General features: G+C 41.7%; 1 protein-coding gene across 6 annotated transcripts in view; it reads left to right on the forward strand.

The window, feature by feature from the left end:
• CEP128 (centrosomal protein 128) overlaps positions 1–26,756 on the forward strand; it is a 205,401-nt gene that overhangs the window by 123,850 nt on the left and 54,795 nt on the right. For all 6 annotated transcript variants that reach the window (XM_080974122.1, XM_080974123.1, XM_080974124.1 and 3 more), the window contains one exon: positions 22,584–22,633. In XM_080974122.1, coding sequence (XP_080830248.1) covers positions 22,584–22,633 — 50 coding nt within the window. The remainder of the gene's footprint in view (positions 1–22,583; positions 22,634–26,756) is intronic.

Raw genomic sequence — 26,756 nt, forward strand, 5'->3', positions numbered from 1 at the left:
CAAGACTAGGGCCACCAAAACACCAGTCCATGAGTGAAGCAGCTAGCCCACCAGCTCTTTCCCAATCCCATAGAGAGAGTCTTGGTTACCCTGCAAGATACCAAGCAATCGTAAGTGGAGAGAGTGCTATTGTATTCACATTCTTCATCTGGTCTTCCCATAGGCATCAGGTTGGCCCCACTGACAAATTCATGGAGATCCCCTGAGTTACTGCATCTGGAGCTATCCCACTGTAGAATTTAATTAAGCACTGCCAGGAAGCACTTCACTTCTTTCTCCTGCTCCTCTTGTTAGGGCTTGTTAATGAGAAGAACTTTACAATGCTGTTCCACCCTAGCATGCTCAAGGCTGGGGTACATGGTATCAAGAAGGTAAGGAGACGCCAACGGTGATACAGTCAACTGGAGGTTAGGGGAGCAGTTGTCCACTACTGGTGCATAATGAAAATGATATGCCATATACAGTGGTACCTCAGTTTACGAACTTAATCTGTTCCGGAAGTCTGTTCTTAAACCAAAACCATTTTTAAACCGAGGCATGCTTTCCCTAATGAGGCCTCCCACCGCTGGTGCCCTTCCACCGTTCGGATTCCGTTCTTAGACTGAGATAAAGTTCTCAAACCGGGACACTACCTGTTGTGCGGAGTTCGTAAACCGAATCGTTTGTAAACAGAACTGTTCTTAAACTGAGGTACCACTGTAGATGCAGGAGAATCTTTGATTTGGCTAGTCATCCTCAGCAAAGAATAGTTCTTCTAATCCCAAGTGAAGAAGACAAAAGCTTTCTGATAATAAGTGTTTCAGCTCCTAATTCCTAAATTCCGTGTGCTGGCATATCTTGGGCAGAGTTGCTGTCACATGATGCAGTCACCTAATGTCAATTAATCAGTTGGATGACATTGTTTGACTGATCAACTCACCGCATTTGCTGTCCTAGAGAGAATTGCTGCTATAGCTCTTTCAGAATTATAGATAATAAAAGATCATGGTAATTAGACCTATGTAAGACTCCAGTGGAGTACTAGGGGGCACATGCAATTCTGTGTACAAGGATCATCCTCCACCAAGAAATAATTGATGCCTCCTGGAGAGTCAGAGTAGGGCATCGAGAAAAGTGTCTTTTTCATGTAAGTCTGTTTTCTTACAGGGGCTGACAGCGCCAGTTATTTGTTGCATCAAAGCAACTATCTGTTCTATATGAACACATATTCAGACTTTTAAGTAGTAACATTAGTTCTGAGAGACAAATGGTGCCAACAAAACGATCGTACTGTAATTATATGTAGCTGGAACGGACACATATATGGGAATGACATTGCAGCCCACACAAAATTATACTCTCTGTTGGGGAACAAACATGAAACAATTGCAGAAAGCAAAATCACCCACTTTTCTTTTGGTTTATCTCCTTGTTTCCTGAAAGACAGACTGTGAGGTGTTAAGACCTCATTTCTCAGGCTGACTGTATACCTGTCTTACAAGTCCCCATGACAGGATTTAAAAGAAAATCCCAATTACAACTGCATGAAAGAGAGAAAGTGACTCTAGAATTGGCTGATACAGCAGTTCACTGCCCATAGCTCCTTTTTGCTGAAATAGTGTATCAGTCTCTCAGCTGTCTTTTACACAATTAGTGCTACAATCCCATACATTGTTTGGCCCTTATGCCAGTACTCCTTAACTGCCTGTTTGTTAGAGCCTTTACTTCAATGGAAATAGTTTCTCACTACCCTTGGGGATTGGGAATTTGAAACTGTGTGTTCCATAAGAGGAGATGCTGGGTGCTAGCCTGGTAGGAATGAGAAATGTACAGTTTTGAGTAAAGATAGGATGAGAGGGGGAATGCACGACCCTCCTCCACCTCCAAAGAGGAATGTTGTTGGGGGAAATTCAGATATATATTGTTGCACAGCAACCTAATCTTCAAGCAGTGTGAGATTCCATTCCAGGAGCTCACTTAGGGTCCAGGTTTCCTTTTGGAAATGAGGCACAGCAGAGACTGTGATGTCTTTATGAATCATAGAATCATAGAGTTGGAAGAGACCACAAGGGCCATTGAGTCCAACCCCCTGCCAAGCAGGAAACACCATCAGAGCACTCCTGACATATGGTTGTCAAGCCTCTGCTTGAAGACCTCCAAAGAAGGAGACTCCACCACACTCCTTGGCAGCAAATTCCACTGTCGAACAGCTCTTACTGTCAGGAAGTTCTTCCTAATGTTTAGGTGGAATCTTCTTTCTTGTAGTTTGGATCCATTGCTCCGTGTCCGCTTCTCTGGAGCAGCAGAAAACAACCTTTCTCCCTCCTCTATGTGACATCCTTTTATATATTTGAACATGGCTAGCATATCACCCCTTAACCTCCAGGCTAAACATGCCCAGCTCCCTTAGCCGTTCCTCATAAGGCATCGTTTCCAGGCCTTTGACCATTTTGGTTGCCCTCCTCTGGACACGTTCCAGTTTGTCAGTGTCCTTCTTGAACTGTGGTGCCCAGAACTGGACACAGTACTCCAGGTGAGGTCTGACCAGAGCAGAATACAGTGGCACTATTACTTCCCTTGATCTAGATGCTATACTCCTATTGATGCAGCCCAGAATTGCATTGGCTTTTTTAGCTGCCGCGTCACACTGTTGGTTCATGTCAAGTTTGTGGTCAACCAAGACTCCTAGATCCTTTTCACATGTACTGCTCTCAAGCCAGGTGTCCCCCATCTTGTATTTGTGCCTCTCCTTTTTTTTGCCCAAGTGCAATACTTTACATTTCTCCCTGTTAAAATTCATCTTGTTTGTTTTGGCCCAGTTCTCTAATCTGTCAAGGTCGTTTTGAAGTGTGATCCTGTCCTCAAAATGCCTTGTCAAATGCCTTGCTGAAATCAAGGTAGGCTACATCCACTGCGTTCCCTTCATCTACCAGGCTTGTAATTCTGTCAAAAAACGAGATCAGGTTAGTCTGACATGACTTATTTTTCAGAAATCCATGCTGACTATTGGTGATCACAGCATTCCTTTCTAGGTGCTCACAGACTGTTTGCTTCATGATCTGCTCCAGAATCTTCCCTGGTATTGATGTCAGACTGACTGGGCGGTAATTATTTGGGTCCTCTCTTTTCCCCTTTTTGAAAATAGGGACAACATTTGCCCTCCTCCAGTCTGCCGGGACTTCGCCTGTTCTCCAGGAATTCTCAAAGATGACTGCCAGTGGTTCTGAGATCACATCTGCCAGTTCTTTTAATACTCTTGGATGCAGTTCATCTGGCCCTGGAGACTTGAATACATCTAAACTAGCCAAGTATTCTTCTACTATCTCCTTAAGTATATATTGTACTATCTCCTTAGTTATTCTGGGCTGTGTTTCCTCTCCTTTATGATATAAGGTTTATTTACACATATATGCAACCTGAGCCTATGATGGAGGGGTTCACAGCATTAATACCCCAAAAGGCTCTTGTTTCTCCCATAGCTGCAGCCTTGGATTCAAAGCAGAAATCAAACATTATGCTCTACCTCTCTGGTTTTTCATCCTTCAGCTTTACTTCTAGGTACATTACACACACTTTCAACTCTAAACCCTGCCTTTTGTCTTTCTCACAATCTGCAAGCTGGAGGAGGGGCCCCATCCATTTTCCATCTGGGACAAAGCCCCCTCTCTTAACGGCTCTTCACCTTGCCTTAGTTTTCTTAATGGCCCTTCACCCAGGCAGTGACCTGAACACAGGAAGCCAGCCTGGCTTATATTTTAACATTTGCTGGGTCCAGGTGTTAGAATGGGTCTGGCACCTCCAAATTCATAACAGCCTAATACATTTTAATTAAACCTAACTTTACTGATTTGAAAACATGAGAGTGGGGAGCCTACAGAGCAGGACAGTTTCAGTATTAATAACTTAGTACTTCTATCAATATGTTTTTATTCCACTCTTATTTTTCCTCCTCCTCCCTACACCCCCGGCCTTGTGTTAGTTTGGATATTAGTTTGCAAGCTTTTAGGACAGTTTAATATAGAGTTGTTCCTCTCCCTCATGTGAGTTGTAGGGTTTTTTTATGTGAGATCTCTCCCTGCCCCCCCCCTCCAGTTTTCCAGGAAGCAGCGCCTACTTTAATTATTCATTTTGCCTTCCGTCCTTTTGGCCCTTTTCCTGAACTGCCCTCTCTCTTGAAGGTCTTGAGCAGTGCTACAAGGCTTCTGTCCCATGAGCAGGAGCACTCTTCAAGGTGGTCAAGAACATATGGCAACATTTTGCAGCTCCTATTTTGAAAATGAAATAGCACCCCCCCCCAAAAAAGAGATATGTGGATACCCTACACACAGATAAGTCCATCTGTTTGTGAATTAAACTATGACAATTTTATTTTTAAAAAACTGCCTTATAGAAATCTGTGAACTTTCAGGATATTTATCCAAGATGCCCAATTTGCCTATTTTTTAAAATCCCTTTGTTGCCTGCATTGAACTGATAGTTCTTGTGGTCAGCTCTGTATACTACTTCCCTTGATATTTGCATGCTTATACAAATTAAGAAAAAGTGCCTGTGAAATGTGTGCAGTACAAGTTGTGTTGCTGCAGGAGGTACTGTGGTGGTCTCCAATGCTGAAATTACTGATTTACTCTGTAGCAAACTTCCAGTGTTAGTAACGAACAAACTGTAGCCAGGTTGTTTCCTTGTATTGTAAACCTGAGTCATTTGTACTACCAAGAAGCACCCTTCTGGCTCTTAAATTTTGAGTGTGTATTTAGCAATGTGCAAAGGCAGCTGATAGAATTCTGAGAAACATTCAGCTCATGCTGAACCTTTACTTAGGTGAAAATGGCAAATTTGAACAGAGATAAGGAAGCTGGAAAGAAACTGAAGATTACAGAGATTTTAGGAATGTTCTTTATATGTTCCCATTTGTGGTGGAAACTAATCCAACTGTTTACCAGTGTCTGTCATGTGATTGAATGTGTGATCACATATATTTGCTTGGTAAATAATAGTCTAGCTTTGGGAACATGACAGTTAAATGCAATCCCGTTCCTGGAAAGTTGAGTAGTACATTTTCAGTGAAGCAGCTCTGACTCAAGCTAGTACAAAACATTAGAGCAATCAGAGCGCATTGTGATTAAATTGTGAAGGTGGTAGGATGGAATGGTGATGACTGTTACATAGTCACACACCAGCTTTGGGAATAGCTATTATCATCATTATTCAGAATTGCTCCATAGGATATACTCCCACCATAAATCATGTGCAACTACAACCCATCTTGTTGTGGCTCATAATGTGGTTTTTACAGTTAAAAAGTATTATTGTTCTCAAATTAAAAACATGTTTCTGCTGTGCTCAAAAGCTTTTGATGAATTACTGGAATCAGCTAATATTTAATACCTTATGCACATTGAGCAACGACTAACATATTTCATCTTCCTTTTTTTTTTGGTTTTATTTTGTAAATTGGAAATGAGTATAATGTTCAAAAATAAATCAGTGCCAGTTAGTTTTAATCAGCTCTTTCTATTTCTAGAGGATTTATGTAGGAGAGAGGAAATACTTCACCGCAAGTAGCTTCCATGAAAGACATGTGCTGCCAGTATTAGATCAGAGTATTATTTTAAGAATAAGAATAGATGATTAGAATGCTTATTATTAGAATAATAATAGATTAGAAAGCATCCTAAGAAAAGAAAATATCCTGTTTAGTGCTGTGCCATGTTTTTCTTCCTCTTGCATTTGTGTCTGGAACATCTGGTACAGCTCATTGCTACAGCTCATTGCTTGTGGCCTGTAGATGGGAGCATAGGGAACTGTATTATACCATGTCAGAGTTTTTCATCCATCTAAGCCCAAGACTGTCTACTCTGACCAGCAGTGGTTGTCTGGGCTCTCAGGTAGAAGTCTTAGCCATCACTGGTTACCTGATACTTTTAATTGGACCTGTCAACCTTCTAGAACATGTGTTCTTCCACTAAGCTGTGGCCCCTTCATGATGTTTATTGCATGCTGAAAGATGGAAATTCATGGCTATTCATGGGATGGACGGTTGTAGAAGTAAATGGAATCTCTGATTTGCCAGATGGGGTGGGTGCCATTCATCAAAAAGATGAGTTTCCCTTCTGCAGACAGGCAGTGTCTTCAAGGTCTTTTTATCTTCTCCAGGGGGAGGTGTTGTCCTGCGCTACAGACCGACCCTACCTGCATTCTGCTGTCTTGTTTAATTCTTAAAAACATATTGACAAGAGTAGGAAAGGAAGAGCTGCAAGATATAGAGTAGATGTATTGGGGTTTAATGTAAGGTTTCTATACATTTATATAAAATACTTAAATAAAGCTTGAATTCTCTAAAAATTGGCATTTGCTCTTGTTGATTGTTTCCCCAAATCTGAGTTGCCATTGGAATCCACACACTCCAATTTTCTGTTGTACATGCAGCACATTTTGAAACTCTGGCCTCTATTATGCTCCGTGATTGTGCTCCGTGATTTGACTGTGACATGCAGAAATGATCTGTTTTTCTACTGCATCTTGCACAATGAAAGTGTCAAATTTCAGATCTCTGGATAGCCTTAATCAGTTCCCCATTTTGAGGACAAATGCACAACTGTCCAGTTCTTCCCATTAACTGGGTTGTCTTGTGGTCTCTCTGTCTGTGTTAAATTTTAGCTTTCTGGTAGGCTAGAAATCCTTTAACTGATTTCAGGTACATTATGATGGTGAGAAGTGCATATGTCCTGTTTTTCTGATTTTTCTAGAACATAGAGTGTTATAGGAATTCTAAGGTCTCATATATATAAATCATATGTTCATAAATTTACAAGGCAAACGCATACATAAGTATATGAACCAAGTGCCTGAATTAGTACAGGAGTGCAATCCTCAACCCATTTTGACTCTTCCTATGACTTCAAATATTCTCTGCAGTGAGGATGGAAATGGGTAAGCCTCCCCATGGTCCCTTTGCTCAAATCCTGTCTTAAGGGTGTATTTGTGTATGAATAGGGTGAGCCTGTGACCTGGATTCCGGAACTACCAGTAAGTATTTAGCATCTCAAAAGGAATGGCCAGGCTGCCCAGGTGGAGCAATCAGTGACCATTCTCAGGTATCCTGACAAACAGGATTTCTGTGGTAGACCTCCTCCTGTGATGTATTTCTGTTGGAGACCACCTCCTTCTGTGATGTATGTATGAAGTTTTGGGGGGTGGTCTTCAGCTACAGGGTGGCCAATTTCAAAAGTCTATATAAGGGCTTGCACACCATTGTTCAGGGTTCCTCTCCTCCCTCTCTTCGTGGGGTGAGTTGGGGATCCTCTTGCAACAGTAAACAATAAATATCAGGCTTATTAGCTGCTTTGCTTCTCAATATTCTCTGGTTGGCCTCTGTTATTTTCTCCTTCTGATAGGGAACCTACGTAAAGACTCTATACAGGCTCTTGCATACCCCATAAGGGAAAATGAGCAGGTATTTTTCTTATAACACAGAGTAACCATGGAGTTTCATTAAAGCCTGATAATTCTATTTGAGCCTTTATGCTTATAGCGCTCTCTAGAGAAAATGTGAACATAAAAGATATATGAGTACAGCATATATGAAACACCACACTATGCAATTTGGTGTTTAAAAACTTGTATTGGATAGTGAACTAACTGAATTCTCCCACCCAAGCAGAGATTGCAAATTAAAAATACAGGAAATAAATGTTTAAATAAGATGTTGAGATGTGTTCTAGATAACATAATGAGCTGAAACTGCATGAAATGAGCTTTGGGTCTGGGATTTGACACAGCTGATCATGTTCCTAGAGGGTTGGGAGGGGTGGGGGGAGAGGGTAGGAAGCCAAGCTTCTAGGTTCTAGGTAGCTGACACTAATGGCCCAATGTTTAGTGCAGGCCTTGCAGTGTGTTTAATAAAAGGTCTCTTTCCCACAACCCTTCCTGCTGCATCATTTCATTCTAATTAAAGTTGTGGGTGACAATTTGTTTCTCAAAGTCTTTGGAGTGAAACCACTGAACCATGCTGCTTGGGCCAAGCCCTTCAAGAGCCCTGGAACTTAGCCCAGGTGTGAAGTTAGAAGAACTGGACATTTGAACATTACCAAACTTTCCCCACGTCGCAAGCAACTAGAGCCCTATGTCATCAGAGCATTCTAACTAGCCATGATAAAAAGTGACCGTCACTTACTTAACAATAGTCACACAAGATTAGAATAATGTTTTAGTTATTATTATTTGTTAAGTTTATATACCGCCCTTCATCTGAAGATATCAGGGCGGTTCACAAAGTAAAAATACAGGGTAGTAGCACAAAATGAATATTTAAAACAAAACAAGACCTGGGCATTAATGTTCTGTTTTTAGTCAACGTAACCTGCAGATATGATTCACAAATTAAAAACAGTGCCATGTTCTTCCATTTTTACTGTAAAATTATAGGTAATTTTATCACCACAATGTTGTTTCAAAATACTGCAAAAATATAATCCTCAGTGGGAATGGCAAATGGACTGCATTCCAACACGAAATTTTGCTTCGCTGTTGCTTCATCGCCATCCTGCATTGATGTTATTTTCGCTTCCCCTTTATAGGACTTGAGACAGATGGTGAAAACTGCATGAAGGTGTAACAGGCATTGTGATTTCCCCCTGTATTCCTCTCTCCCCTATCAAATACCTAAGCTGTCTCAACAAATATGGCAGTCAGCATTATGAGATCAAGAACTCCGTATTATCATAAAAGCTAGTCAGATATAGTTGAATCCAAATAATACCTAAAACTCCTGTTTCTGTTCTTGCTGAAGACATATTTTTGTATCAAGCTAATTTTTCCTTCTCATGAGACTATAAAAAGAGCCCCACTAGATCAGATTAAAGGCCTGTTTAGTCCAGTATCTTGTGCCCTATAGTAGCCAACTAGATGGGAACTACAGTTTTCAGAAGCAGTTGTGGGTTTCAGCAAAATGTCTTGCAAAGTGTGTGTGTCTACGTGCATGTAATTACGGCATCCTTAGATGTACTTAACATTTATTTCATTTCTATACTGCTTAAAAGTACAAAAAGCGACCAAAATATTTTTAAAAAAACTAGTGTAAATGAACTACATCCAAATCAACACAGACATCATAAATACAAGCAGCATGAAATCTGTAAAAAACCAGCAATCATGTAAACCACATTGAATCATTTTGCACAAACTGCCAGGGCAGATTTTAGGAGTGATGGTTGATGTTAGGCTGTTTGTGAAGATCAGTCTGATCAGTGTCAGATTAACTTTGATTTTTTGTTGGTTAATAAATGACATATTACCCTTTGAACTATTTTTGGTTCTGGCAAAAGGTACCAAATGACCAAGCTTGAAATTTAAGTGACCTCTTAAAAAAATATCTTATGAAATAGGTAGGGTATAGGTGCCAGCAGAGTTTGTGTAATGCTGTAACATGCTGACTGATTTTGTATTTAGTCTTTGAGTTCTCTGGCCCCTTCTCATTTTTAGCTAAAGGTCATGTTTTGTAAAGAAAAGAAGGCTTGTAAGTTGGGCTTTCGGTGACTTGATGCTCTTTGCTCAGAAAGCCGTAGACTGTCTTATTTGGAGCACTCAGGAATTGACAAGTCGTACTGCAAAGACCTCCCTCAGGTACGAATTCCAGTATCAACTCTTTTTTTGGAACTTAGTTTCTTATCACTCAGTCCTCCACTTCAATTTCTTCCAACTTGCCTGTCTGCTGAAGCATTCCTCTCGAGTTATAGTGGTTATTAAAATGTCTCTGGTCACTGGTTTTTAACTTGGCAACAGACTTCAAATGATTCTAGCCAATGGCTAGCCTCTCAAAAGACAACCCCTGTGAAAACAATCAACTCCTGCACACTTTTTTGGGAGGGAGAAGATAAAATGAATTTCTGATGTAGCCAAAAGGAAAGGTTCTGTCAGACATGCATAAATATGGATAGGCAATAAAACATGCAGACAAAACAAAACTAGGATGTTAAGACACAAAACTTACTAAAGAATGTGGCATTCAATTTCCTGTCATGTCATTTTGTATAAGTCGTACCATTATTCTTATATAGCATCCATGCCCGTAAGCAGTATCAGTATCATTTTCTGAAACCAGAAATGACAAATTACCTTTTTAATCTTGTACTAGGTGAATTAAAACAAATTAACTTTTTATTTCTCTCTGGCTTTGCTCATGGAGGATTTAAATCATTTTCTGAAATGGTAATGTTGCTCCATTTGAGAGGGAACTTTTCAAAACTTGCACAAAAGACACTTTCTAGAAACTATGACATTTGACAATGCATTTAAGTTAAAACAGGCCACTCTGAGGCCTTGCTTCGAAAGCATTCCTTAGAAGTGTTCTTATTGACCTACTTTGCTGATTTACACAGACATGGAACTTCATATGAATACAATTTGGTTTGTTCAAATCGGACGTGATCTTTGGCAGAGGGCAGATTGCCTAAATCACTCTCATTTAATCTGTGTTGCATGAGGACTTGTCCCAATATGAGAGAAATCAAAGGCCGGTGGTGCAGAAAGGAACAGGAGTTGCAAAGCGAGAGGAAGAAAGTACTGTTCAGACCCTCTAATTGAACAAATTGTACACACATACCTTCTTATATAAATTCACTTGCTCGTGTGCAAACACAATGATTTTCCACATAAATTAGTAGATTTACACACCTGATTTTTTAAAAAAATACATATTCCAACAGTAGGAATGTAGTGTTCTAAAGGCACATTTGCCCAGGAATGTTCCTTGTTTTTCCAGTTCGATGCTCTGTCATTAAGCTGGAGGGAGAGCAGGTGAAGTCCTTGTCACACTGGAACAGCGAGGCGCATTGGGCTCTCAACACAATTGCCCCTGAGCACCCTCTTTGGCGTTGTAGGACCCTCTCTGTGACTTGGTACGCCAGTGAACTAAGGGCAATGAAACAAGTCAGACAACGGATGGAGCGCAAGTGGCAAAAGATGTGCTATGAAGTCAACTGAGTATGATTGCAGCAGCAGAACCATGCAAACTTTGTGGCGGTTTTCTGCCTCTGTTGCTTTCTCAAGTAGCCATGGGGTGGAGCATTTTCATAACATCTACTCCAGAGAATGGACGCAGGTGGCGCTGTGGTCTAAGCCACAGAGCCTAAGGCTTGCCAATCAGAAGGTCAGCGGTTTGAATCCCCGCGAGGGGGTGAGCTCCCGTTGCTCGGTCCCTGCTCCTGCCAACCTAGCAGTTCGAAAGCACGCCAAAGTGCAAGTAGATAAATAGGTACCGCTCCGGCAGGAAGGCAAATGGCGTTACCGTGCACTCCTCTGGTTTCGCCAGAAGCAGCTTAGTCATGCTGGCCACATGACCTGGAAGCTGTATGCCAGCTCCCTTGGCCAGTAAAGCGAGATGAGTGCCGCAACCCCAGAGTCATCCACAACTGGACCTAACGCTCAGGGGTCCCTTTACCTTTACTCCAGAGAATGGAGTTTTAGACCCTTTGGAAGCCCACTATGAATGGTTTGCAATGCACTTTGAGGGTAAAGCTGCTTGTCTTTGTAGCAATCTGAATGCCATTTAAACTGTTTCAAAATGGGTTCAGGCCTGGTAATATGACTGGGCATTGGTCAGCTGGAATATCAGTCAGGCACTGTTTCTGTTGTCTTTTTGGTACCTTCCATTTTGAACAAGCCTTTAAAGTTGATAGCTTTCCTATTTTGCATCTGTATTGGAATTGTTTGTTTGTTTGTTTGTTTGTTTTAAAAGAGAGAGAGCCAGAGAGTCAGCTTAGAGTGTTGGACTAAGACCTTGGAGACTGGAGTTCTAGTCCCCACTCAGCCATGAAACTCACTGGGTGAGTCACTTATTGCAGCCTAACCCAGAGGTTGTCAACCTTTTTGAGTCCACGACTCCCTTAACCAACTACATTCTTTCTGCAGCAACCCTGTTTTTAAAGTCTCTCCCACCTTGGGCATGTCAAACCCCTTTTCTGCAGTGACTGCCTGCTTATTGAATGCTCTTCCCAGGGAGGTTCAACTGGCACCTTAAATGATTTGTTTTTGTTCTTATTTTATTATGTATTTTTCATTATGTTTTTTCTTTATCTTATCATTTTATGTTTGGAACCGCCCTGAGACCTACGGGTATAGGGTGGTATACAAATTTAATAAATACTAAAATAAAATCCAACCAATCCATTCATGTTGAAGGCTTTTTTCACCAAAGATATGTACCTGACCAGAAATTGAAGATACCATTATAAACTGAAGGTGCCGTCTTGAACATTATGGAGTGGTAGTCATTGTACTAAACAGACAATTTCATATTGTGCAATGAGCCGCAAAAACCGTAACCACAGAGATTGGTAGTCCTTGTGGCACACAGGAAACAGTGCCCTTTATTTGAGGACATGCGCCAAAGTGCGATTTGTGGTTGCCGTGATATGAGAGTTACATGGAAACATTTTACCTTTGTTTAGACTTTACATTGGTTCTTGGAAGTATTAAATGTGGAAGCTTGGTGACCCACAGCTGGTTTTATGTCTTATTGTGATATGATCCTAGGAGAAGATTATCAACTTCTCCCCACCTCCATTCCTTTACTCTTACTTAGAAAATATACATAATGAAAATTATATTAAACAACCTGGTGTCTATGGTTTGCTCAGTCTTTGTTATTTTGCAATTCATTTCTCTCGCCGTGTTCTTAGAAATACATAGAGCTGCACACACACACACATACACACACAAAATATAAAGCAGAGTAACATTTTTAGTGTGAACTTTTGGGCAGATGATGGAAACCTTTTCAAAGCTTGCTAAATCTGAGAGATTAAAGAGCAAATATAGTACGTTCTGTTCCCCCAGCTTCACTAAATTGTTTCTTTAGGGAATCAACAGTGAATACAATTCGTTCTGTCCAAAGCTTGCAAGCCTGAATTCCATTTCTCCTTTCCTCCCCGCCCAACTTGCCGTGATTGTATGTGCTGCTGCTCCAGGCTAATGCAAGCAAAGGAACAAATGTTTGAGAAGTGTGGTTTGAAAGTGCAGTACCATGACAACTGGAGATAGTGACGGTATCGAAACAAGCTATGGGAGCTTCTGTTTGAGGCTTGAATGTGCAGCCTGAAATGTACAGGGCAGAAATTTAATCCACTTTTGGAGGTTTTTCAGGTAGGGTAGCGGCAGAAACAGCAGTAGGTCCAGGCATCTTATTCATAGACTTGATATCATTTCTGTTCATTGGTGGGAGTGCTACTGGCAGAGGAGATAATAAAACGAACTCTTTCATTCCTTACACTGATGAGCACTGAGGGGTGGGTGGAGGAAGCTAATTAAAATCTATGAAAGAGAGCCAAAAAAACCCAAAACCCTTTAAAGATAGACAGTGCAAGGTGGGCAGTGTTAATACAACAATTTGTTAATGGAGTAGGCAGCTGCAATCAGTATTAAAAATTACTTGAGGCTTTTTATGTTTAGCAAAAGCTACTAATTAAAGAGAGCAACGACCTGTGAGATTGGCCATGAAAACCATTAGCCATCTGAATATAACTCCAAAGAAAACATTAGCTTCGGAGGTTTCTCCCAGCTGTATCTTCCAGTCACACACTGAAAATTGTTTCACTTTATTAGTTATTTTCCCTCTCTTTCAATAACAGTTGCCTAGTCTTAATTCTTAAACGTTAAAATTAAAAGTGAATTTTTAATTCTCATTAATAACAAAGGATTAAAGCCAAAGAAATAGTAATCCTCATATGTATTCATAAGCTTTATTACAGTAATGTTCTGACAGCTGTTTTAAGTTGTGTGTCTGGTTCTGAGTTTGTGAGCTAACCCCACCCAAAATGTTGTGTATAGGAGATTGCTATTGGTAGCTTGCTTGTTTGTTGACACTGTGTGGCTTCAGACATTCTAAAAAGTGCTGGAACAGGAAAAAGGGAACTTGCACGTCTCTCCCTTCTGGGAAATTATTATGCTTCAAATGTATGTGTGGGCGTGTGGAGAGGCAGGGACATATGTTATGGAGGAAATACGTGAGCTCCCTTTTTGAACCTTAACAAAGATATGTGAAAAATTCATTTGAGCTTTCATCTGTGGTGCCTGTTGGGACATGGCTCTCATAGCTTGATCTTGTTAGATCACTAACAAGAAAACATAATGTTTCAGTAAGGGTGAGATTTGGATTATATTGGAGTTGTATTAATACAAATAGGAATGCTATGCTATGCTATGCTATGTTATGTAATTTCATAATAGAGTTCTTGCTAAGAGTTTTGCGAACCTGATCAGGAGAACTTTAAACTGAATCCTGAGGGGGAGAAACATAATATTACAGACAACATGGGAACACCTGTTCCCAGGGATAATAGCCTCATTAATGCACTAGCAACTGAGGTGGTACTACAGAAACCTGCTAAAGGGCATGAAACTGCAAAAAGGAAGCAGCTGGAGGGAAGGAATCTTGGTTTCAGTTGTCTCTATACTAATGCACAGTGTATGGGAAACAAGCAAGACAAATTTGAGTTCTTAATGCAGGATAGCAAATATGACCCATTAGGCATTGCTGTAACTGGGTGAAATGAGACACATGACTGGAATGTATAAATTGAGGGGTATAAGTTGCTCAAAAGGAATAGATCAAACTGGAAGGGGGGAGGAGTAGCACTATATGTAAAGAACGTGTACACTTGTGAAGAGATCCATGACCAGGAAGGGTCCTAGAACAGATAATCAAATGGTCAGTCTTTGAGCACTTTGATGGTCTGTGTTCAAAGAATGTGTGGATGGGGAGCAAACACATTTGTGCTGCCATGTCCCCATTGTTCCTGTCCTCCCTGCCCCAGCATCATGCTTTCAGCATGTCAGAACTTTGTGTTGAATTTGTGAAGATTGGAAGTGGGTTAGAATATTTGCATCCCTCTTTGTAGAAGAAGAGTTTGGATTTGATATCCCGCTTTATCACTACTCAAAGGAGTCTCAAAGCGGCTAGCATTCTCCTTTCCTTTCCTCCCCCACAACAAACACTCTGTGAGGTGAGTGGGGCTGAGAGACTTCAAAGAAGTGTGACTAGCCCAAGGTCACCCAGCGGCTCATGTGGAGGAGTGGAGACGCGAACCTGGTTCCCCAGATTACGAGTCTATCACTCTTAACCACTACACCACACTGGCTCTCCAAAGAGACTCTCACAGTGACCATCAAAAGCTTCACAGATATACAGTGGTGCCCCGCAAGCCGAATGCCTCGCAAGACGAAAAACTCGCTAGACGAAAGGGTTTTGCGTTTTTTGAGTCGTTCCGCAAGACGAATTTCCCTATGGGCTTGCTTCGCAAGACGAAACGTCTTGCGTGTTCTTGCGAGTTTGTTTCCTTTTTCTTAAAGCCGCTAAGCCGTTAATAGCCGCTAATAGCCGCTAAGCCGCTAATAGCCGTGCTTCGCAAGACAAAAAAACCGCAAGACGAAGAGACTCGCGGAACGGATTAATTTCGTCTTGCGAGGCACCACTGTACTCAGAAATAACATGGTGCCAGGTTAATTCAGGCAGTATGTTTTTTCCTTGTTCTTGACCTTCCCTGGTGTCACTAGCAGCTCCCACTGAGGTAGAAGAGCCAGATCTTCTGGCGGCAGCGGTGGTGTGGCATGGCCAGTGTGTATGGCCATTCTTCATGTGCTCTCTGAATGTGAGTAGACCTAACACATTAGTAGGGCTATCAGGAAAAAGCAGTGGTCATTTCAGACTTCCCTTTTACTTCGCTCAGTCCATTTAGTGTGTGCTTACCGCCCTCAGCGTTTCCAACTCTGCTTCTTCCCCTAGGCCCACTTGCAAGCTGCATTCTCTCCCACATCCCCTTTCAACACCAAAAGGAAAGAAACTTAACTTTGGAACCAACTTCCTCAGTCTTGACCTCAAGGAACTGATTATGGTCTGTGAAGGACCAAGCTGCTCCAAAGGGATGAATAAAAATTCTGGGGTGCATTTCTTTGAGAAGGGTGGAAAACACATTGCCTCCTATCATTTTTAGCCCTGGTCTTCAAAACAGATGTTTGCTGGGCACAGATGAATCCCTTTGTCCAGGTGGCTGCAAAGAACAAAGAGCCTTTTCTAAGGCAAGGAAATTAGAGCTGTGGGAAGGGGAGTGTGTTAATTGTACAAAACTGCTGGATTGAGCTTTAGGAAACCAGGACTGGGATTTGAGGGGAGAAAGTGTATGTTCTCTAGTCGTAACACACTTGCCAGAGAAAGGAACAATGTTTGATTTGCAGAAGGAGACCTTGCAGGGACTTAAGGTTTACGGGGGAAATGCCATATATCTTTTCTCCTTAATTCTCTGGGAGTGGCGGGCTTCACTTATGTGGTGGAAAAGGAGAGGCACTCTTCATCTGCTCAGAGAGACTATATTCCTGCTGGCTTCTAGGAATGAGTCGGGCTACCAAGCCCAAACATAATTTGTAGTCCCCTGAATATGGTTTATGTTTATCAAGAGCTCAAACATCAAAAGACAAATGAAAGAATCCCCGTCTCAGGATTTTAAAGTCAGTCTCTTATAATTATATGGCCTGATTTGTGACTGGGTGAACATTTGGACATTCAAGGCCTGAATACTTCCTCTGGAACTCTCACATTGTTTCTTTTGTACACCAGAGAAGCATGTAATCCTAAGAATAATTTGTTCTTCCAACATGCTTGTAAAAACTTTTTGAGTTTTGCACATGTTCTAGCTAAACGGTTTAAATGCATGCCAAGTAGTGTTTGGGTTAGATTTGTTTGAAGCACATCCCAACATTGTGTTGGTGCCACTGCCGATTGTATCTCTAGGTGTCACAATAGACCAACTGTGCAGACCATCCACCAATTGTTATCCTGCAGTGTAAAACAGCAGTTCCCAGAGTTCACTTGCTCTCACTACATTCTGTGTAGTTTTGCAACAGATCGATTATGCAGCCTGGAGCCCAGAACTGCAGTTAATGCAGAATGAAAATTAGTTTTCCTAACATGGTTATAGTGAAATGGCTGTGCTTATAGCACAATTAAGAATATTTTAAGCCGTGTGTGGAACCTTTTTCAGTTCACAACCCCTCTTGGACAACCTTCTAGGCTCAATGTGATGGTGGTGGGTGGGGCCAGAGACAAAAGGGGGCGGAGCAACAGAAGTGACTCTTATCTTTGCACAGGAGGCTATGTTCCTGTTCCTGTTGTTGTTGTTGCTGCTGTTGTTGTTATTTCAATTTATATGCTGTCCTTTATCAAAAGACCCAAGGGCTGTGCACAACAGAACACATTTTATGGAGCGTAATAATAAAAAGCGTAATAACAGATAAAAGAATCATAATAACAACCCCCACACTAGCTTTAACAGGCCATAGATTAGTTAATGGCCAAAGGCCTGGGCAAAGTTCCACACCCTTGCCTTTTTAATTCTGTTGTGGACTGTGGGCATTTCTCAGCAACAACAAAAATCCTGTACAGGAAGATATCACAGTGGGTTAACTGATCATATGTGTCTGTCTATAAGTGAAGCCTACTGAGTTGCAAAGATTGCTATAAGTAGGCATAGCAAACATTGTATATTTGTTCCAGAAGTATCTACTTCTGTGGTGACACTGTCTGCCACCTCCTTCCCTCCCCACACAAAAAAGCATTTGTAGTGACATGCACCCAATAATAATCCATTGTTACATCTACTTTCTGGCCTGGTCTTTGGCTGATTTTAAAAGATGGCAACTGCTATATTGTTTTCAGTGGCTTATGGTGCCATGTGGCAGGCTAACATCACTTATGGAAAATGTCCTGTGTTATGGAAGTATACAAAGGAAGAACTTGCAATTGACATCCTTTAAAAAAACAACCACAACTTTGCTGCAGTTTTATGCCATATGTGCAATGGCTGTTTTGCAGTGTACAAAAGCTATTCAGCTTTCCCCGGAATCCACATGTTCGCGCTACATTCTGCTCTGTGAGGAAAAAGCCTTGTGACAGAATGGTTCTGTGGACTGAAGCCCAAAACTGCAGTTATGCAGAATAGTACCTCTGAGAGTCTACTTTGTCAGCTGCAACAGAAATTCTGGCAACAAATGCCCTTTTCATTTGACAGATGGAACTGTGTAGTTGGCTTGTGAATCTATAATTGCTCGATAATTGCCTTTCGGGTAATGTGTAGGTTGCATATTATAAATACATTAAAATGGATTAAGTACAAGACATATCTGCTGCCCAAAGTGTCAAATCTTGCTAAGAATAAACGATATAAAATATAACCAAAGGGGGGGGGCACAGGGAGGGTTACAGTGGGATGCCTCAAAGTTATGTCAGGAGTAGAAACAGAAATGTTAGACGTTCAGGAGAGTTGCTTTATTTTGCTCGTATACCAAGTCCACTTTGAGCATTTCGGCATCTGATATATGAAACCCACTTCGTTCTTCAAAGGAGCACACCCATTGCTGCCGTTATGTCTGGTGAAAACTAACTTTGGGTCACCGTTCGGCTTTAAAGGGTCTTCTCTGTGACCCTTTCATGAGCTGTGGGCATCAGAGTTGTAACCTCATCTACGCTTTCATACCCCTTTGAGTTGCCAGTTCATCAAATTGACAGACCTGAGGAGAAAGTTTGCCTAGATTGGGAAGTAGCTGTGTAGGCCAGTTTGGCATGGAGTCTCTGCTTTTGTTATGGACCTTCAGTCTTGCAGCCTTATTTTTGGATGCCCAGAAACAAGTTTGGTTTTTTAGAGTTGCAGAGGTGTTGAAATTAATGTGAGTTGTCAAAGGAATGTGCATAAATGGCATCAATAAAAATTGACAGCACAAATGGGGAAATGCATACATTGTCTGGTCAATATGTAGTGTCTCCAATTTAGGATGAAGAATTGAATTTCACCTCTGGGGTTTGTACATTACTTGATCAATGTGCTTAGCTACCAAGTGCATATTGACCAGGCAGTGTACAAACTTTCTTGTTTTTATGATCAGTTTTATCGACCTTCTCTGTGCTTTTGTGTGAACTTGACAATCACTAGTGATTGTCCACATTTCTGAATTCAGTTAACATTTAATCCCCAATTTAGAAAGGGACCAATCTTGGCCTACAGTGCTACACAGACATAAATTTTCTCCTATGCTGAGATAATCTCAGAGAAGAACACCCACACCCACATTTTTATTTTTATAAGTAAAACTAGGAAGCACAGCAGCTTCTTGACCCGTTTTCTAAATAAACATTTGTGCTGCACTTCAACAATGTAAGTGTATATTTCCCCCCTTCTTTCCTGTTCCTTCTTTCTGTCCTTCAGTTCTCCAGCCATTCAAGTTCTATTGTCAGCATTTTAAGAACCAAAGGATGAGAGCATAAAACGTTAGCCCTGCTAGATCAAACCAAAGTCCCACCAAGTACAGCATTTTGTTCCCACCAGTGGCCAGCCAGATGCCCATAGGTAGCCTGCAAGCAGGATATGAGCAGCACAACACTCGTCTGCTCATGTTCCCCAGCTACTGACGTTCTGAGGTGTGCTGCCTCTGGTGCAGCTATTATGACTCCTAATCTTTGATAGCCTTATCCTCCATCAATTTGACTAACCGCCTTTTAAAGCTACCCAGGTTGGTGGCCGTCACTCCATCTTGCCATAGCAAATTCCATAATTTCCTATGAACTGTGCGAGGATGTACTTCCTTCTGTTTGTCCTGAATCTCCCACCGTTCAGCTTCATCGGATGACGCTTGTTTTAGAATTATGAGGGAGGAAGAAAATGTGTCCACATCCACTTTCTTTTGGCTTTATTCAGGGCTCCTGTATGTTGATTGATAATGTTACAATATACTATCTTTAAAAGTGGACATATATTTTCCCATATTGGCAGCACAGGAAGAATTGAGCAGTGCAACCATAAAATGAAAATAATTTCTTATTCACCCAGTACAAAGAGGCCTGTTTAAAACACATGCACCAGATTAACTGCTGCAAGAGGGTAGGGTCTTATCTGCTGAATTTGAGAGAGTTTGAAATACATTCCAGGTCTGTTGCCAGCTACTGCTTGCTCAGCGTCCCTTCCGAAATGAATAGGTAGGTATTTTCCATTCAGGTCCTAGGGAGCAGCTGTTCCGCACCACAAAGTACGCTATCACAATTGGCACAATTTTTAGCAGCCTCAGCAATGAGGTTTATGGATACCAAATTGAACTGCTTCTTAATCGGTTTGGATCAAAGTTACAGCATATTAATGAACAACCCATTTTCTGAAAGCACAAACTGCTCCTATCTGTGTCTCTCATACGGGGCATAAAGGATAAAGGAGTCCATTCTCTAAGTTTGCTCATCTGGCTCTGTTTGTGTATAGTAGGTTCACAGAAAACCGAACTTTGGAGGGTGGGTGGAAGTGGGGGGGGGGGGGGGAATAGAGCCACTCAGTGACCTGTACAGTAGCTTCCCACATAGTCAAGACTTATGATGGGATATGAAAACCTCATTGATTTAGTATTTGGGAATTTGTCTGCCGACTGTCATGTTGTTTCAGTGTCTGAGACAAACCACAAAGGGTATCCGTTCTTCTGGAATGTTGTTTTAATTCTGCCCCACAAGTTTCCTGCCATGATTTCTGATCAGAAGGAGATTGATGCCACAGTTGGGCTGACATCTTAAGTTAGCCTGTTAGCCAGTTGGTGGCAGCAGACCAAGGCAGAAGCTTAGGTGTCTTAATTATTCACAAGTTAAGTTGTAACTGAAGGCAGTCTGCTAGACAGTGGCCTGTTTTGTGCATATTGTAAGATGATTTAAAATATGATCCCGTATTTTCCACACAAGAATTGGCTGTTGATTTTGGGTGAATTTGGAAAGGGCATTTTTATATATATATATATAAAAATCCAGCTGAAGCACATGTGATTTGTTTTGAATAGCCTCAGCTCAAGCAGGGGATAGTGCTTTCTTTTTATGGGTATAATAAAATAGGAGAATGTGCTGACAAATGTTTTAAGATCCTGTTCAGTAGCTGTCCTTTTCAACTCCTACCAATTTGTTGCGCCTTCCTAAATATTAATCTTGTTTTGGAGGATGAAGGAACTCATGCTTACGCTCAACTCTGTCTGCAGCAGATATACAGAAATATTACCTGTGTTTAATAGTTTGTGGCTGTTAGTTCTTAGCTGGGCTGTTAGGGATTTTGATATCCAGGAAAATAGTGGAGGTGTTCCATACGTTTAAATATAGTTACAGTATGCTCATTTTGTGCTTGGAGGATGTGATGCCACTTACCCAGAGTTAAACAGCTCAAAGGAAAGAATAACAGGCTTCGGTCACTCAATATTTCATTATCTGCGCAGGATCTTTGATAGTGGATCCTGATATTATCTCTAACCATAGTGGTCAGATGCCAAGAGGCTAGCTTACCGTATAGACTGCAATCCCTAGTGTTCATAAATGTGTTCTATATTTTTCTCCAGTGGTAGCTCCCTGCACAGTTTACTTGTATGTGCTGCCAGGCCATTTTTGCAGTAGGCTAGTTCACTTTATGATGTAGGTTAGAGGTATAGAGTCTGTGGCCTCCTGATGTTGTTCTACTCCAACATTGCATCATCCCTGTCCATTGTTCGTGCTGGCTAGAGCTGACCTGCTCTGGTCACAAGTGAAGTTTCTAAATTTCTACATTCTGACTTGCAAGCTCTAATTTAATTAATCTCTCTTCCGTTTTCTTCCCACTGAGCAAATGCCATGGATTTCAAAACTTAGTTGTGGGGGGGATAGAATGTAAATTTGAATATTTTTGTGATTAAATGTATGCTTATACACAGCCTCTGGGATTGGTGGATTAAAACAATCTAAATAAATAAATGACAAATATGCTTTCCTCCCTCCTGGTTAGGGGGAGACACGTTTGACAACCTATATTTAGCTTTCTACATATAATTCAACTACTTTTGAAGAAAATTATAACTTTTGTTTTTACCCCAGAATGAGGTGTTTACGTCAGCTGTGCAAATATTTTTGCAATGCCTGGAGCCCTTCATCTTTTACTTGCCCCTCCCCTCTTCCTCCCTTCCCCTGCTGCTTGATGTCTCTACAGGGCCCACTCTTGTGGCCTGCTCCACAGTATCTGATCAGCCAAGATAATCCTGCTTTGCTCTTTTTATCATGGAAAAGAGCATCTTGCAGTGGAACAATATTACTGTGTAATTGGCCTTAAAGGTCCATGAGAAAGAGAGCCCCCAAGCCTCCATAGAACAACACTGCTGCTCCCCCATCTTAAGAAAGAGAAGTACTGCACAGGGCTGTTACATTTCCTGAGGTGGCGTGGCAAAGATGCCCAAGAAACAGGGCACCACCCGGGCCTGGTTTCTAAAGGAGTGGGACCAGTAGTTGGGAATAATAGCAGGGAAAGAAGAACCAGGTACAATTTCTCAATCAGCGACTTGCTCAGAATCAATTGATGAGCAAGTGAGTGGCACATCTGGCTTATAATTATAAGTACCTCTAATTTGGAACTCTGTTTACTGAATTCTAGCCTCCTGTAAGATAATGAGGCTGATTTTCTGATTTCTTTTAGTTTGGGGATGGTTGAGGTTTGGCAGCATTTATGTACCTGTTCATTTGCATCAGTTCATAAGGCACATTGTTTCCCTTTCCTTGATGTTCTTTTTTTTCTTTTTTGAATATGCAGATCTACTGGAGAAGACTCTCAGGAAGGAGGAAGAAATAGGTGCTCTGCAGGTATTTTCGTTTATTTGATTGCAGTAGCCTTCCAGCAGAGGAAAGGCTGCAGCTCAGTGGTATAACATACTGTCTACACATGGAAAGTGCCAGATTCAGTCGCTTTAAAATGTGATGGCACAAGGATGGAGAGACCCAGCATGAGACTCTGAATAGATGGTGCCTGTCAGGAAATACAGTTCTGGGCTGAAGGACTCGTTATGTGGCAGCTTCTCATATTTTACCTTTTAACCTTTGCACATTATGTATTCATAATTATGACTATCCAGAATTGTCTCTCTCATGAACCATGCTGTGGTTTGACAATGATGGCTCAGCAGTTGGATTGTGTGGGTGTTGGTTGCTGATTGCCAGCCAATAATTAGATAATATAGCCAGCCTAACCAGCTTACAGCATCTCATCCTGTGTTTTTAGAATCTGCTGTTTGTCTTATTTACACACTCTGTAGCCACAACTGAAACTCAAGCCATGTCTTCCCAAAGCCTGTGGACAGCAGATCCAGCCCATCAGCAAAAAGAGGCCTCCCCCCCCCCCCCAGCCAAAGCTGTACTTAGTGTGTCTATTTTGGAAGTTCATATTTTTAAATTGGTTACTTCGTGTTGATGATACATATTCATAAGTGGAAGGTAGTAAGAACTAAATAGAGAACACTCTTCTGTAGAGAACAAGAAAAGGCAGTTTCTTTAAAGAGAAGCAGGGCTGGTGTTGTATCATGCTAGAAGGAATGTGTAAATATTTTATTGCCGAATACCCATTAGATTTATTTGGACTATGTATTGCTGGAGGAAACGGGGCATTAGCATAATGGGTACGTGTGTGTTTGCGATATTTGATATTGTTGCCATTTATTTTTTTTGCCATCATTCTTGTTCTGAATTTTCTGTTTCTTCTGTAATGTGATGGCATCTGTCCATTTTGCATAATCCACATCTATAGTTACTGCCCACTCCTTTATATGTACAGTGGTACCTTGGTACTCAAACGGCTTGCTCCCGAACAAATCGGCTCCCAGACGCTGCAAACCCGGAAGTGTATGTTCTGGTTTGCAAACATTTTTTGGAAGCCGAATGTCCGACGTGGCTTCTGCGGCTTCCGATTGAGTGCAGGATACTCCTGCAGCCAATCGGAAGCTGCACCTTGGTTTTCAAATGGTTTCAGGAGTCGAATGGACTCCTGGAATGGATTAAGTTTGATAATCAAGGTACCGCTGTATAATGAAAATCTTCAACAATATCTTAACTTGCATTTGTAGGTATTACTGCATGCCGGCATAAATTCACTGTAAAGAAATTCCAGCAGATCTTTGTTTTTCCCTGTGCAAAAGATGTGCCTGTAGCAGTTTTCAACATTTGCTATTCTAGGAATCACATCTAACCCCAGCCTGTTACCTGGGGCCCACCTTATTTTGTTTTTGCTGCCCACATCCACCTCTCTCATATCCTGGTTATAGTGTAAGGTCTAAGATATGGTATTGCAAGTTGCAAGTTCCCAAGTTGAATCATGCCACTGCCTTTTACTTAGTGATCTTTTTTTTTTTTTTTTTTTTTTTTTTGAGAATGCAATTTTGGGCTGTCAGAAATTTTTTTTTTGCTGAAGTACAGGCATATGAATTCAATTTTAGTAAACCGGTTTTAGTCTGGCAGGATTTGTTGTCCTAAAACCATGTGTATTATAAATAATTCCATTGCCCTTGACGTTATTTCTTCCCCCCATTTTTAATTTTCTGTAGTTTGGCCTCTTCTGTAGTTTGGCTAATGCTTAGAAAGCATGTGCAATGGGGGATCAGGACTGTATTGGTTCGTCTCTATGGCAGGGCTCCCACCTCCCTGCCTGACATTCATGCAATTTCACATTTGCTAATCCCTTGAGACGACATCAGTTTGCCACGAGTCCTCAAATAGTAGCGCCAGTGTTCATGAGACTTGCCAAGGTTGACTGAATTCATCAGTACCTGCTGGTGTGCATTAATTCGGCGTATCTACACATTTTTTAAAAATAAACTCCCTTGTTCATAAAATCCTTTTCCATTCCATTTTTGTCAGTGTTGCTAAAGTTCTTAATATAGCTTTTCTTCTTACAAACAGAAGGAAAGTAAGGATTCAGTAACTTGTTTTTTGCAGTTATTATGCAAGTCTTTAACGTAACATTGGCATTGCTTATAAATACAGGATTTAAGGGATACCAGATTTCTGAAGGCATTCCTGCATTTAGGGGAGGGGGTAAATCTAAAAGAGAGCAAGTCTGCATTTAGTGGAGAGGGTAAATCTTAAAGGGAGCTTAAATACAATAATAGTAGAAAATATAACATTGACATATGAAGAAGGCCCCAGCAATGGCAACACAGATTTGGAGTTTACAGAACTACATTTCCTTCCTAAATGAACCCCCCCCCCCCGAATAGACTTATCTCAGGGTTCTATAGATTAGAAAAGAGATTTATTGATCTATCTTGTTCTCCATTTCTTATTTTACAATGTACTATTCCCCCTTCCCTTAATTGCTGCATTTCATCCAAGCCTTGGCACCTGTTACAGGTGAAGCTATGAGCATGTAAAAATGTTTATGAATTATTATGTATGTTTATGTATGTTAGGAGCAGGTTGTCTTCGGTGCTGTGAATGTGCTTTCAGGCCAGACGCTGGAGGCAACTTTGCAGCTTTGCTCAGCACTGGGCTGGGAGAGGTAGTCAGGTTGCTGCCATGTCCTGTACATCTTCACATCCACAGGCCAGGAAAAGCATCTGCTCTCCTGGTCAGCTTTGTGATAGAATGGAAAGCAAGGGAAATACGCCGAAGTGAAGATTGTAGTTTTTGAATGAGGGGAATTACAGTGGTTGTTGTTGTTTAGTCGTTTAGTCGTGTTCGACTCTTCGTGACCCCATGGATCAGAGCACGCCAGGCACTTACATTACAGTGATACCTCAGGTTAAGTACTTAATTCGTTCCGGAGGTCTGTACTTAACCTGAAACTGTTCTAAACCTGAAGCACCATTTTAGCTAATGGGGCCTCCTGCTGCTGCCGCTCCGCCGGAACACGATTTCTGTTCTCATCCTGAAGCAAAGTACTTAACCCGAGGTAATATTTCTGGGTTAGCGGAGTCTGTAACCTGAAGTGTATGTAACCTGAGGTACCACTGTAATGTTTCAGATTCCCAATTAACAGTGATGTTTTCCATGTACATTTGGGCAGTGCTCTCTAATATGTAGAGTGCATGCACACATCTCACCACACATGATTGTATGAGGCTAAAACAGCTCTTTGAGACATTGGATGGAAGGGAGGAAAGAAGGAAGGGGCGGTATACAAATGCAACAATTTAAATATGTTTGGGGGGGCAATAGGGAGGAATAGTTCATCTCTCTGCATAGTCATAATTAGTGGCGGTTGCATCAACTTTACTTGGCTAAATATTTGCCATGGTAGAACCAATTCCTGGCCACCATCACTGAGCAGCAACTGAGGGAACGGTGGACACCACATCCTTACTTGAGCAGAGCCAAGGAAAGGAGCAGCTATCACAGGATTAAGCAACTATGTGCTTCCTGATTGGCCATTGCTGCCTAATGTAGGTGCAGACCAATGATGTCAGTGGCCCTTGGGAGATGCTATTGGCTAGTCAGCCAGGCTGGCCAGCACTAACCCAGCTGCCTCTGCTACCTTCTCCTTAGCATAATGCTAAGGAAGGTGCCTTTTCCCAAAGTTGCTACTCAGTAAAAGGTAAAGGTAAAGGTACCCCTGCCCGTACGGGCCAGTCTTGACAGACTCTAGGGTTGTGCGCTCATCTCACTCTAGAGGCCGGGAGCCAGCGCTGTCCGCAGACACTTCCGGGTCACGTGGCCAGCGTGACAAGCTGCATCTGGCGAGCCAGCGCAGCACACAGAACGCCGTTTACCTTGCCGCTATAAAGCGGTACCTATTTATCTACTTGCACTTAAGGATGCTTTCGAACTGCTAGGTTGGCAGGCGCTGGGACCGAGCGATGGGAGCGCACCCTGCCGTGGGGATTCGAACCGCTGACCTTTCGATCGGCAAGTCCTAGGCGCTGAGGCTTTTACCCACAGCGCCACCCGCATCCCTCAGTAGCAGTGACTAAATTCTGCCCCCACATCACCAGCTGCTGAG

The sequence above is a fragment of the Podarcis pityusensis genome, assembly GCF_964106645.2.
Source record: "Podarcis pityusensis genome assembly, chromosome: 1".
In the NCBI taxonomy this organism is placed as follows: Eukaryota; Metazoa; Chordata; class Lepidosauria; order Squamata; family Lacertidae; genus Podarcis; species Podarcis pityusensis.